Source organism: Podarcis melisellensis, assembly GCF_964234715.1.
Source record: "Podarcis melisellensis genome assembly, chromosome: 15".
Classification (NCBI taxonomy): domain Eukaryota; kingdom Metazoa; phylum Chordata; class Lepidosauria; order Squamata; family Lacertidae; genus Podarcis; species Podarcis melisellensis.
The window spans coordinates 34,807,896-34,821,346 of NC_138532.1; the positions used below are offsets into that span (position 1 = coordinate 34,807,896).

The 13,451-nt window shown below is 42.2% G+C and overlaps 1 protein-coding gene across 10 annotated transcripts in view; it reads left to right on the forward strand.

The window, feature by feature from the left end:
• AUTS2 (activator of transcription and developmental regulator AUTS2) overlaps positions 1-13,451 on the forward strand; it is a 667,021-nt gene that overhangs the window by 602,222 nt on the left and 51,348 nt on the right. For all 10 annotated transcript variants that reach the window (XM_081890188.1, XM_081890193.1, XM_081890191.1 and 7 more), the window contains one exon: positions 923-971. In XM_081890188.1, the coding sequence (XP_081746314.1) occupies positions 923-971 (49 nt within the window). The remainder of the gene's footprint in view (positions 1-922; positions 972-13,451) is intronic.

The window sequence follows — 13,451 nt, forward strand, 5'->3', positions numbered from 1 at the left end:
AAGTGGTTTTTCATCCTGCTTGTTTTGACCAAGATTAATGCATCATTGAGACGGTGGCAACTGTTTGCGGCTTGGTCTGATAAAACATCCCACAGATGCTCTGAAATGTTCCAAGTTTGGTTAATGAACAGGTACTAAGGCAGAGATGGGAAAGCCACTGTTTTCCTATCCTTGGCCTAAGATGTCTTAAAGGAAGTCAAGGAGTTTGTATGGAGAACCAGTTGTGGTTGTTTGTGAGATCAGATTATCATCGGCGTGGAAATTTAAATCTGCGCTCAGTTGTGAGCAGGCTAAACGTGCCTCTGTCTAACCTACTTCAGAGGGTGTGCCTTCAGATGGATAGCTTCCTGTATGCCTTCTCAGGTCTGCTTGGATGGAACGGGATACAAATGATTATTGCCATATCTCTCTCGGATTGCAATGTGGTTTGTAATTGCTTAGAGTTCGTATTGTATTGAGAAAACACACACACACACAATATATATGTTTGTGTGTGTGTGCATGTTGCTGCTGATTTGAATATGCAACAATTAAAAACAGACTCGCAGAAATATCCAGCGTTCTCTCCCTAAACCCCAGAAAACACTGCCAGATCTACTGTAGGAATTAAGACATGGCCAAATAGCACCATCTTCTGGGCATTTAGGGTTTGAGATCCGTGTTTCACTCTCCTCCACCAAAATTTATTTCTGTCCATAGCTGTTAATTTTTCCCTTTTCTTGCGAGGAATCCTATTCGGAATAAGGGGATTTCCATTTTAAAAAGGGGAACATTGACAGCTATGTTTCTGTCTGTGACTTAAAATATCTTTTTTGTGCCCTTGAAGTGTAAAACAATAAATATCCCCCCTCTACACTACCTTCATGTTGGTATATACTTGACTTAACAATCTAATATGTATTTCTTTTCAATTGTTTTTTAGGTCTCTGACTCCAGTTCTGAAAAGTTGTTCAACACTGTTGCAAACAAAGGTAAGAGTATAATCTTCCCAGATCTGATTCCAGGCCTGCCTGCTTGCTGCATCACATCTTTGTATGTGCAGTCATAAATTAAACCAAAGGTTTTGTGCTCAGAACCTCCAGTATTTCCTGAGATTCTCCAAGCTGTTTGGTATTTTTGAGCTATTCTGCCGAAAAAGTATTTTTTAAAAAAACATTAGAAATCTACCCAACACACCAGCACCACACATATATTTTAAACATGATGGTGCCAGTATAACAGTCATGGCTCCCCCCCCAAAAAAAGGCATCATGGGAACTTTAGTATTATTAGGATGCCCCTAATTCCCCTCATAGAGCTGCAATTCCCAGAGTTCCCTGGGAAGAGGGATTGTTAAACCACTCTGGGAATTGTAGTTTTGTGATAGAAATAGGGGATCTCCTAGAAACTCAGCACCCTTAAGAAACTACAGTTCCCAGCTGTGACTGTTAAAGTGGGTATCATAGTGCTTTTAATGTATGGTGTGCTTAAAACCTTTCATAAATTATATCTGGATGGCCAGGCATGAATTCATAATATGTTCAGAGACAGCATTAAAAAGGCTTCAGTTTTGAGCTCATTTCAATAACGTGTCGATCCGGGGAATGTTTCAATATGCTTTGCCTCTTGATCAGCTTGTGTGAGGGATACAGAATTATGAATAGCCCGTTTGTAGGGCAGGCAGTTACTGTTACATGATACCTGGAATGTGTGTGGCAGCAGTTGTTACCTGCAGCTTTGCCTGGTGGGATCAGTCAATAAGAGGCAGACAGAAACATAGTTTTAACAAATTCCATTGATTCCTTCCAAATGTTTGTGTTTATAATGGAGATCATAGCAAGCATTGCAGTGGTGCTTTGTGGGGTCGGAATTTTGCATGCAGTGTTCTGATTTTTGATTATGATAGTCTGGAGGCTGGTAAGTTGGTTAATTCACGTGGCGAGACTTTTTTTAACCTCTGGTTTTCTCATCTCTCGTGGATTTTGTTGAGGCAACGAAGTAGCGTAGAGAGGGCATTCTTTTGCGGAGTATTGTATCCTGAAAAAGCCTGGCAGCCTTTGTAGAGGTGGGGCTGCATCTTAATGGTGGAATGCTTTGCTTGATCCCTAGTAGCTTCAATTTAAAAGGATCAGGTGATGGGAAGGGCCCCTCCACATGAAACAATACACAGGAGAGCTATGGTCAATCGAAGTAGACAAGATGCCCATAATCTACTCTAGGTGAACCAGTGACCTGTCTCAGTAGAAACTGGATTCATACCTTGAGTTGTCTATACAGGCAATGCCAGGAACAGCGAATGCACAATTTATTTAAGGGCAGAATAAGCTTAGTTTATATACTTAAAACTGCCGAAGCCATGCGGAAACACCTTCTTCTTTTTGGCCAGAAGTTCCTCTTCTTCACCTTTAACTTTGGGCAGGTCATGCTTCATCATATCATCCTCTCAGATACCCCTAAACTGTTCTTGGTTTGGAACCTGTTAGTTACTGAACTAAGGCAGAAGCATAAATGAATGATCGTTGTATAGTAGATAAGAACTAGTCACCTCCTACAAAGAAACTGCCACAGATACCGGATGTAAACAAGGAACAATGCATGTGTTGTGTTCATTCGACATTATTATTATTATTATTATTATTATTATTATTATTATTATTATTATGGTGTCTGATGGGGAATTTGTGCAGTTGCAAGATCTGCTGAAAGAAAACCCTAGGCTTTCATTGCCCTTGTGTTGAAGGACTTTGTTCATAATTTTTAAGCAAAATGTCATTTCTTTGCAAAATGGTACAAAAATGTACTTTGGGTTATCGGTGTGTGTGTGTAAGTGTTGAAAAATGTAATTATAACCCTTCAGCTATCACAGACCTTGAAAACCATAACACAACCACAGATATTTCTTATCTTCATATTTGGGGGTAATGGGGATTGCAGTTAAAAACGTCCTGGCATTCGTGTGGAGACAGGTGTAGAGTCTTACTGCAGTTACGCACACACACACACACACACACAAACACACACACACACACATATATTCTCTAATTTGTGACCATGAGCTATTTGGGCTTTTTCAACACACACATCACTTGCTTCTAAGGTGATATGTAAATATTTCTGTGCAACAGAGCACATGCTCTTAATTGCAGTCGCTCTTATCTCATGGATCATATGTCAGCCTTTTCAACACTACGGTTCCTTTCTCTCCCTCCCACTTTCACATGCCCCCCCCCCCAAGTCAGAAGGCCAAACCCTGTATTCAGTCATAGGTACTTGGAGATGGGAGAGGGGTCTGCAAAATTTAGCTCAGCTTATTAGCCCTAATGTTCTTGCAGATGTTCTGATTGGGGAAAGAGGCAAAGGGCTCTGTGGTAGAGCATCAGCCTGGCACTATTAGTATTTATTAAATTTCTATATTGCCCTTCACCCAAAGATCACAGAGGGCAGTGTACGATATAAACCCCCCCAATACATACCATAATAACAAATAGGAACGATACCCCCCTCGCATGGATGGTTCAAGCAATGGCATCTCCAGTTTGGACTTGAAATGTCCCCTGCCTCCAAGAATGGTGTAGGAATGCAGGATTGTGCTAGGTGCATGGAACCTACAAGAGTAGGTTGGCACTGCTGATGGTCATAATGACTGGGTTGGGGAAGCTTGGTCAGAACAGAAATGAAAAGGTCTTTTGGTTTCCAGAATAGCTTGAGAACCATGGATGGATGCTCAGCTGAGATCTTTCTAAATATTCCCTCTCCAAGGAAGGTGTGTGTGTGTGACACCTTCTCCATGGGGGGCTCCCTGTTTTTGGAATGCTCTCCCCGGCAAGACACACCTGGTGCCATCACTACCTGTTTTTAGACACCAGGCAACAACACTTTTATTTACACAGGCCTTTGGGTCTTAATTTTCTCCTTATGTTTTAGTGGGGTCGAGTTGAGTTGGATCTTCTTTCTTATACATATTTTTGAGAGCCTTACAGTTGTTCCTAATCTTGTTTTTGTAAGTTCCTTTGAGTTTACCTTTTGGGATGTGGGCGTGGCAAGATGAATGCTTCATTGACACGGAAACCTAATTATTTCTTGATTTAAGTCATTATCCCTCTGAAGTCTCCAATCGCAACCCTATGCATACCTCTGTAAAACTCCAATGGAATGGATGGGTCTTGCTTCCCGTCTAAAAGAAATGTGGGTTAGCACATCAGTTAGTTGTTAGGAGTATGCAAGGGGGAAAGCTTTTTATTTTAACACTGTCACTTTCTACTATTTAGATACTGGTCTTCTGGTGCTATTATATGTGATCCATATTTCTTACCGGCATATTTTAAAAGAGTGACTAAGTTGTGATGGATTTATTTTATTTTATTTTTTGTTCTCATACGTGATTCATACTGCTTACTGGCTTATTTTTAATGTGTAGCTTGTGTTTTGTGATGGATTATTCTGTGTGCACTCCCCCCCCCCCCCGGCCAGTGTCTCTCTCTAGCCTTAGGAATAGATGCAAGGCTTAATGCTCAAGCCCACTCATTAGGTCTGTGATCCTCTTGGCAATTACGCTGCTCCTTCTGAAATGACTTTGATGTATATTGAATTATATCTATTTTTAATTGCATAATGGAGCACTGGTCCTGTTTCATGTATTAGCATCCCTTTGAAGTTCTGAACTAAGGGATTTCCCCCTCCCTACCCCTTTTTAGAGGGATGGGGGAGATAGAGGGGGGGGAGCCAAATAGATTTATTTGTCTTGGCATACACAGATGAGCTTCTTCTTACATTGAGAAGAGGTCAAAATCGGGGATGGCAAGTGGGGTGGGTGGGAAGGCTGTATTTGTTCAAACAGGTCAAATCTCCCCACTCTATGCCCCCCAGTAAACATGGTGAGTGCATCTCTATTTTGCTAATGCCTTCTTTTGAGTGTGTGGAATGCAAGGATGCCTTTCTCCTTGAGAAAAGGAGTCAAACAGAAATGGAAGCCACATTTTGGAGGCAGAGACAGTGACCAGGAAGAAGGCGCTCCTCTCCTTCGGATGAAGAACAGGCAGTGATGGATAGAGAGGGGGCACATTTCCCCCTTTCTCCTTTCTTCCCCCTTTCTCCTTATTCTCTCCCCCACCCCACCTCAGGTTCTTATTTTGTTTACTTACTTAGTTTGATTCATGCCATCTCTTTGTTTGTGAATGAACCTCAAATTGACAGGGGAGACTTGCTTCTCCTGGGTCTTTTGGGGGTTTGTGCTGGGGTGATTTAGTTCCCATGAAAGGATTAAGGATTCCTTTGTGTTAGCCTAAAGTCAACACGAGGTCTTTCTTTGCCTTTTGCTTGGGAAGCTGTACACAAATAAGCTTCCTTCTTTCTTTCTTTCTTTCTTTCTTTCTTTCTTTCTTTCTTTCTTTCTTTCTTTCTTTCTTTCTTTCTTTCTTTTTTTGCCAATGGCAGATTACGATTTTGCTGCTGATTTCCATCGAAATGGCAACTTTTCTTCTTGGCCGCCAGAATTTCCATCTTTGTGCCATTAGCTAATTCCTGTTGGGTACATGAATGACCAGGAAAGAATCCATGAAAATCCAGGTGCTTCAAAACCAGGCTGACTCCATTTTTACTACCAAGCGAGATTAAGAGGAGAGAGAGCGGCTCCCCCCCTTTTTTTCAAAGCATAAGGGAGCAGTTTTGTTGTAAAGGATTAGAATTCCAGCTGTCAGGAAGCAAACCCAGGGAGAGATGTGCTTCTTCTTGCCTTCCATGGGTAATTGCTTCCAGGTAGGTGTAGGGGGCTTGGAATGGGGTAGATATTTGTCTTGCAGTTTTCAGCTCTCTTTCTTTCTCTCTCTTCTCCTATCCCCTATTGCATGGAGAAGCTTGCAGTTTGTGTTTGAAATTCAAGGCCTCTTTGAGTTAGCTTTTATGTCCAGAGGTAAGTAAAACAGCCACAGGAGAGATCACATTTGCTATGGGTGTTTAATGAGAGTACAAGTCTTTGTTCTTCTTCTTTTCTTGACTGATGGATTAAGTATGCGTCTCTTTCTGCTTTAGATCATAGTAACATAAGAAATGCAATGGTCCGTCTAACTCAGAACTGCCTACACCAGGAGTGGTGGCTAACCTTCAGGTGTTGTTGGACTGAAACATACCTAATCTATCACATATGTCCAGTGCTCAAAAGCTTAAATTGGCTATCCCTATGCTTTCCAGCCAGCTTCAATGTTCTCATATTAATTTATAGGGCCCTTAGCAACTTAGCTGCAGGATACCTAAGCTTATATCCCTGCTTAGTCTTTGGGGAGTCACTGTTAGTGGTCCCTTGTGGCTCATTTCCACCAGGAGCTGTGCTGCATTCAGTATTGTATGTCCAGTTTTATGAAACTCCTTCCAGATGAACTGCTAGACCTACCGAATGCCTTTTCAAAATCATTATCCCAGCAGACATTTTAACTGAAGTCTGATCTTACAATTTTAGCTGGTTTTTGTTTGCATCGTACCGAGTTTCTTGTATGCCACTTAAATACCATCATAATTAAGTGGTATATAAATTGTTAACAATAATCACCTCCCATCATCCCTGGCCAGTGGCCAAGGTGACTAGGGCTGATCAGAGTTGGAGCTGTCCATCAACATCTGGGGGAAGCCATGAGTTAGCCATTCCTGGTGGTTGCTCACTGTGTTTGCCTCTATATAGTTCCATCCTTATTTCAGACATCGTGATACTTTGATGTATTGTGATGTTTAGCTGGTGGTACATCGTGATGTTGAAAACCAGATGTTGCCCAGCTCTACTCACTGGCGGTATCTCTCCAACATTGCAGAAGGGTCTCTGTTCTGTGCTGAAACATACCTTCCAATACCTGCAAGTTTTCTTATCCTTGTTCAGCCTAAACTGCAGCACTCTTCAGAATGTCTTTAGAATTTCATCAGGTGTGGGGCTTTGCTTACCAAGGTGTCCCCCCTTCCTAAGTTAAAAACAAACGCAACCTTTTCTTCACTGTGGCCAACCAGATGCATCTGAGATGCTAGAGAGGTCTTCTAACAAGTGCCTGAGATCAGTGTGTTCATTGATTTTGTTTTTAAGGGAAGTTCTTCCTTTTATCCCCACCTACAGTGTATAATCTCTGTACATTGGCTGCAGCCTTTTATACAGCTTGCCTAGTTAAATTGTTGTTAATATGATTTGCTGAAGCTGTTATTCTTCTGGATTAAGGGTCACCTTGTAATAATATTATATATAGTATATTGTAATAGTAATACGTAGATAACATTATCCTCAGTACATTTAGCGGCTATGGTGCCAACTGGGAAGTCTGTCATCAGGGGCCTGCAATTCAATATGTAAAATGTAGCTTGTTCCTCTAGTCTGTTCCTCTAGACTTTGCATGGAAATTTGACACTTGGGGCATCCTTCAAGGTTTTGATCCAAATCATGTGGTGTCACTTTCTTTGGCGTAATTGAGTTCAAGTGCGGTGTCTCCGAAGCTGAAATAAACACCCTTCGATGTTTCAGACAGTTAAAGTGCAAAGCTCATGCATTTTAAATAAATAACTGGAGAGCAGTCTCTTAAACTGACAGCTCTGCTCTCAACTGGGTGAAGTTTTCGGTCTGTGTGCTCGGGTGCAGTTTCCCTTTGATTGAGAGCGTGTTTTGGTTGCGCTAGGGCTTTCTAAATGTTCGGCTTATGTTTACAGGAGGTTCATGTAAACTTTATGAATCCTTCTGCCCTGGTACATCAGCCATCTGTTAGCAAGATGCAAAACCTAGCTGAAAGACAGAGAGCATTGTGCTGAAAGGGGGGATCTTGTAGGGTGTGGATGTGTTTGAATACTTCTTGCTGGAGGGGGTGACTATAGGAGAAGAGGACTGTTGCCATCATGTTCTACTGTGGGCCTGCTAGAAACCTCTGTCTCACCGCTATGCTGGGCTAGATGGACTTTTGATTTGATCCAGCAGGGCTCTTATTTGGGCTGAGGCCAAACTTGTGGGAACAGTCTAGCTCTTTTGGCTATGGTTTCAAACAGTGTTAGAAATTAGCCAGGCGCCAGGTGCATTTTGCATGAATCCAGTTGGGACCATGTAGAGATCTCTGGATGCCAGGTTGATGACTGACAACTTCATTTTGCTGACTCCTCCAGCTTTCTTAAGCAGGCAAGCAGAAGAGCTTATTTATTGCTTTTCTATTCCAACTTTTCTCCAAGAAGTGTATAGTACACCCCTGCCTCAGTTGACCCCTACAAGGTTAAGGGAGGTTAAGAGGCTGTGACAGACTCCAGGGTCACCCAGTGAACTTCATGACTGAGGGGGGATTTGAACCCTGATCTCCCAGGTCCTATTCTGACACCATTATACCATACGGGATTCTAAGAGTTCTTCTGCTTTTGGTCAACTCTATAAATTCAGTAGATAAATATGGGAAAGCCAATGTCAAGGATGTGAAATATTTTACATATTTTACTGGATTGTTTTATTAGATGTTTTAATGTGTTGTAAACAGCTTTGAGATTTTTTTCTGTAAAATATAAAGTAATAATAGAAATGAATAACAATAAATGTCATTGTTAGAAAAAGGTGCCTAGACATTTCATTGCAGCCACCATAACCCAGGTTTAAGGTGCCATGTTGTGATTAGCTGATATATACAGTATCTGAATTTCTAACGCTGGTTTCAAAGTACTGGCAAATAGGAAGAGAGTCTGATGGAACAGAGTAGCCTTAATGGCAAAGGGCAGGCATTATGGGATAGAACCCTTGGCTTCCATGTTACTTCCAACTACGGCTGCATTCGTACATGGGTTTCAGTGTGTTAGATTTCCCAGTTATAATGCTAGTACTTCGGCCCTGGTTTCTGACATTCCTTTCATACTTCGGTAGCTTGTTGTATTGATTTACAAAACCCTGAACAATTTTGGGTCAGGATATGCCAGGGATCACCAAGATCATCTGCAAGATTGTTGATCACTTTCCAAGCTAGTAAGGTTCATTTGATACATAAAAAATCCGAGCCTTTAGTGGCATTAACCCAATATTGTGAAATGCTCTGCCAACAGAGATTCAACAGTCACCTTCTGTTTCAGATTTAAAATGCCACAGTGGTTAATTGATATGTGTTTTCAACGGTCTATTAATATTTTTTTAATAAATAGATACATAGAATGTTCATATATGCATACTTTAGTATTTGCAATTTTGTACACATTACTTGAAGCTACTAACATTAGTTTGACCGAACTGTGGGAGGCAGTGGAAGACAGGAGTGCCTGTTGTGCTCTGGTCCATGAGGGTCACAAAGAGTTGGACATAACTAAATGGCTAAACAACAACCACCACAACAACACGTTACTTGTTTGGAGAAGTATGGATTTTGAAGGGTGGCTGTATTCCAACCCTGGAATGTGTGAATAGGGTAAACTTTAACTACAAACTTAGTTGAACCTCTCCCTGCACCCACAATCCTTATTCACGGTCTTCTCCTGAAAAGACTGCAGTGGATCTCTCAACCTAGCAAATTGCTGTCCTCTCTATCCATTTCACAAAGGTTTTATTTCATCTAGTTTCACGACTGGGCATCCATTGTGAGCTCTCTCATTCTCTCTCTTTGTGTTTTAAACTATGTCCTCTTCCCATGCTGAATCCCTCAACTTTGGAAGCCAGCCACTTGGCCAAACACACTCAGGAATTGCCAGATGGACTCAAACAGGTTTTTGTTGCAAATTCCCCACCCCCACCTTCTTGCTTGTTGACATCTTCTTTTTGCCATCAAAGAGACCATCCTGGATTGTTGCGCTTTTGAGAACTGTGCGGCCTGGAAGCCAGAGAAACTCGAGAGCTCTGTGGCTCAGCTTCACAAACGCCAAATTCTCTTGGAATGGTAGCTGAAGTCCAAAATGCCTTGGCAACGGCACTGTCGGAAAAAGAGGTCAACTGGAAAGCCAGAAAACCTTAGCCAAACAAATTGCTAGTTAGGACTTGCAAGGATAACCGGTGGTTAGCAATGCTCAGGTGGAGGGCGATTATTTCCTCAATGTAACTTGAGAAGCTTTTCCTTTGATTTGCTTCTGTGCCTTGAGGGTTGTGAATGAATGAAGGTCAGAGAGGTTTTAATTGTGTCACACAGATGACTGGCCCTTCGGTGGCAGGGCAAATGACTTTGCATGGAAGTAGCACCAGCGACGTTGCCAGTTAAAGGGAGCAGGTGATATGAAAGACCTCTGTCCCAGGACTTGGAGAGTCATGGGGGAAGGGCCATGGCCCAGTAGTAGAACATCTACCTAGGATGCAGGTGATCCCAGATTCAATCCCCAGCATCCTCAGCTATGGCTGGGAGATGCCCAAGCCTAAAATCCCGGACAGCCTCTGCCAGTGCAGACATTACTAAGCTAGAAGGACCAATGGTTTGACTCTGTATAAAGCAGCTTTCTGTATTCATACATTCACTGTCAATCAGGTTAGGGTAGCCTTCTCAAAACTGGTGTCTACAGCTTTCATCAGCCCCAGGCACCATTGCCAGTGATCTGGGACAATGGGAGTCAAACAACATCTGAAAAGCACCAAGTTGGGAAAAGTTGGAGAAGGCAATATAGTGGGGTAGGAGAGCTTTAAAAAAAATCACATCTGACAACCAATGGACCTTGGGTTTCAGATAGTATATGGGTAGATGAGTCTTAAAAGCCCAGGACACAATTTTTCACAGTCCTCCAGCAGCTATGGTGGTTAATTTACTAGAAACAAAGCATTTAGCGCTAACTCTGGAAGTGTGTGCAGTGGTACCTCGGGTTACATACGCTTCAGGTTACAGACTCCGCTAACCCAAAAATAGTGCTTCAGGTTAACAATTTTGCTTCAGGATGAGAACAGAAATCGTGCTCCGGTGGCGTGGCAGCAGTGGGAGGCCCCATTAGCTAAAGTGGTGCTTCAGGTTAAGAACAGTTCCAGGTTAAATACGGACCTCCAGAACAAATTAAGTACTTAACCTGAGGTACCACTGTACTCGATTCTGACCAAACTAAGCCTCCTAGAGCAAAATATACATCAGGACATGCCCCTTTGGCTGCTGCGCGAGCTGGCAGATCCATGGGGCACAAATGCAACTGGACATTCTGTTTTGGCACCCTGAACCCAGTTTCCAGGCACCATGTGGCACCTACCATTCCTGTCCCAGATTTGAACCCTGTGTTAAAGCCACTTCTGGGAATCTAGTGGAAGTTTAGGGCTCATTTCTATGTGTCTGAGAGAAAAGGTTGCAACTTCCTTAACTTGGAAAATCATGAACATTTTGTATTGATGATAGTTTGTTTTTTTATTTATTAAATTTCTATACCGCCCTTCGTCCGAGGACCACAGGGCAGGTTATAATATAAAAACACAAAAATACATAACACAATAACAAATGAAAACACCGTCCCCCCAGTTTAAAAGGTTGTGGGTTGTTTAATTAGCCAAGGCCTGAGAGAAGATGAATATTTTTGTGCTAGAAGTTCTGACCACTGAAAATTCTGCTCTGCTGCCCCCCGCTTTCCCTGGTTCCTGAAATTTGTGCTACGAGAACCAAAAACTTCATTTCTTCAAAACAAATGATTCCAAATGCTAGATTCTATGCTTAGTAGGGATGGGAAAAGCTGTCATTTTCAGCTCTCTGTTCCTCAGTTTTCTAAGGTTAATTTCAGTTCCCTTCAACAATTTGTGATTATTTTGTTAATCCTCGTGAAAATTCAATAGGATTTTAGTATGATTTTTTTTCTGAATGACCACATGTTTTAGTATGAAATTTTGACTAATGATAATATATACTTTCTTGCAATAAATTTCCCCTAATACAATGAATTGTTTATGTTTTGGTTTTTCTACCAATATATCCATTGTTGTGCCTTCTCCCTGCCCCCCACCAATATATTCATTTTTGCCAGTAATGTTTGGCTGTGCACACAATTCATATCAGTGCACATTTCAAAGGAGAGATGTGTTTCATTTTGCATATTGGTACAAGAAACGAGAATTCAGGCGATTCTCATTAAAATGCTAACCAAATGGAACTACTCCTCCCATCCCTAGTGCCGAGTGCTGAATTCTGCACTTGTAGGGGGCTCCTTGTAGTACAGATCATTTTGTTTTGACTTTGATTTCTCAGCACTGCTAAAAAGAGTTACTTCCTGGGGGGCGGGCAGTGGAGGCTAGTCCATTGGGGGTCCTTCTCTACCAACCTCAGCCTGCCCTCAACCAGCCCTCACCTGTCTCCCATCTTACTTGCAAACCCACTCAGGAGGTAACTGAGCATGTCAGCTGCCCTCTCAGTTTCAGTGTATAAGTCAACAGGGAGAAGGATGGGGACAAAACTAGAATTAGCCAGCTCTGCCTGACGTTGGCTCTGGCTCCACTATTGGGAAGACTTCCTGCTTTCTGCCCCACCACTCCAATGGGCAGCATCCACCACTGGTGGAGGGATCATACTGGGAATTATCAACAAAGGGATGGACCTTACAGTTTGGCAAGCATGGAGCAAGGGGAGTATTGGGGTGCCTGAGCATCTGTATCTAGGAACCTGCTCTGTGTGAGTAGACTTCCTGCAGAACTGTAAATCCTCTTAAGCTGATGTGGGATGTGAGATGCTACCTGGGCCTTAATAAACACTGATGCAATCAGGGCTGATGTAGATGGATGCCTGATAGGCTATTCTTGCTGTGATAGCCACTGTTCGGGGATTATGGTAGTTGTAGTTGAACATCACCAAGAAGGCTACAGGTTGCTCATCCCTGCTGTACAGAATTGTGACCTTGATAGAGAAGTAATAAAACTCTTTATCTGTGAATTGCTGACAAAATACTAAGATATTTGGGTCTTCTCTGCCTTGGTAGTAGTACAACATTTAGTCAAGCTTGTGTGTGTGTGTGTGTGTGTGTGTGTGTGTATCTACACTACCATGAAGATTTTGTGAGAAATGGATGTTATGATATCTGTTCTGATTTCTTAAGAATTTGAGCCTGTTGATTTTAGCCAAGTTGGTCTAATCTACTGCCAGCTTAAAAAAAATGGTAATATTTACTAATGCATAATTTTTTATCTGTCCTGACGGCAGTGTTTATTTAAGAGATTAAGCTTTTATTTAACTTTCTCAGGAAAGACTTATCAACACCAGATTTTGTGTCTGTCTGTACAGAGTATAAACATTCTGAAAGCCCAGCTCGAAACATGATTGATTTATCAGGGTGATTCCAGATGGCCATTCCCCAAGTGGCTAATTCAGAGCTGTAGCACTGACAGGATGAGAACTATCTTGGAGAGTGGAGGACATCTTGCTCTTGGGCCTAGTAAGCCTCCTCCTCTTCATGAACCCACAAGGATTTCCTGTCCAGGTCCCAGTAAAGAGCCTATGAGACAGGATGCAGCAAAGCAGGCTAAAGGTTGCCATGCCCTCATGGACTCCTAATTTGCCTTCCTGCTAGTGAAATTCCTGGCTGGCTACTGTTCAAAAGCAACTGTCAACTGCCCTGTGATCTTG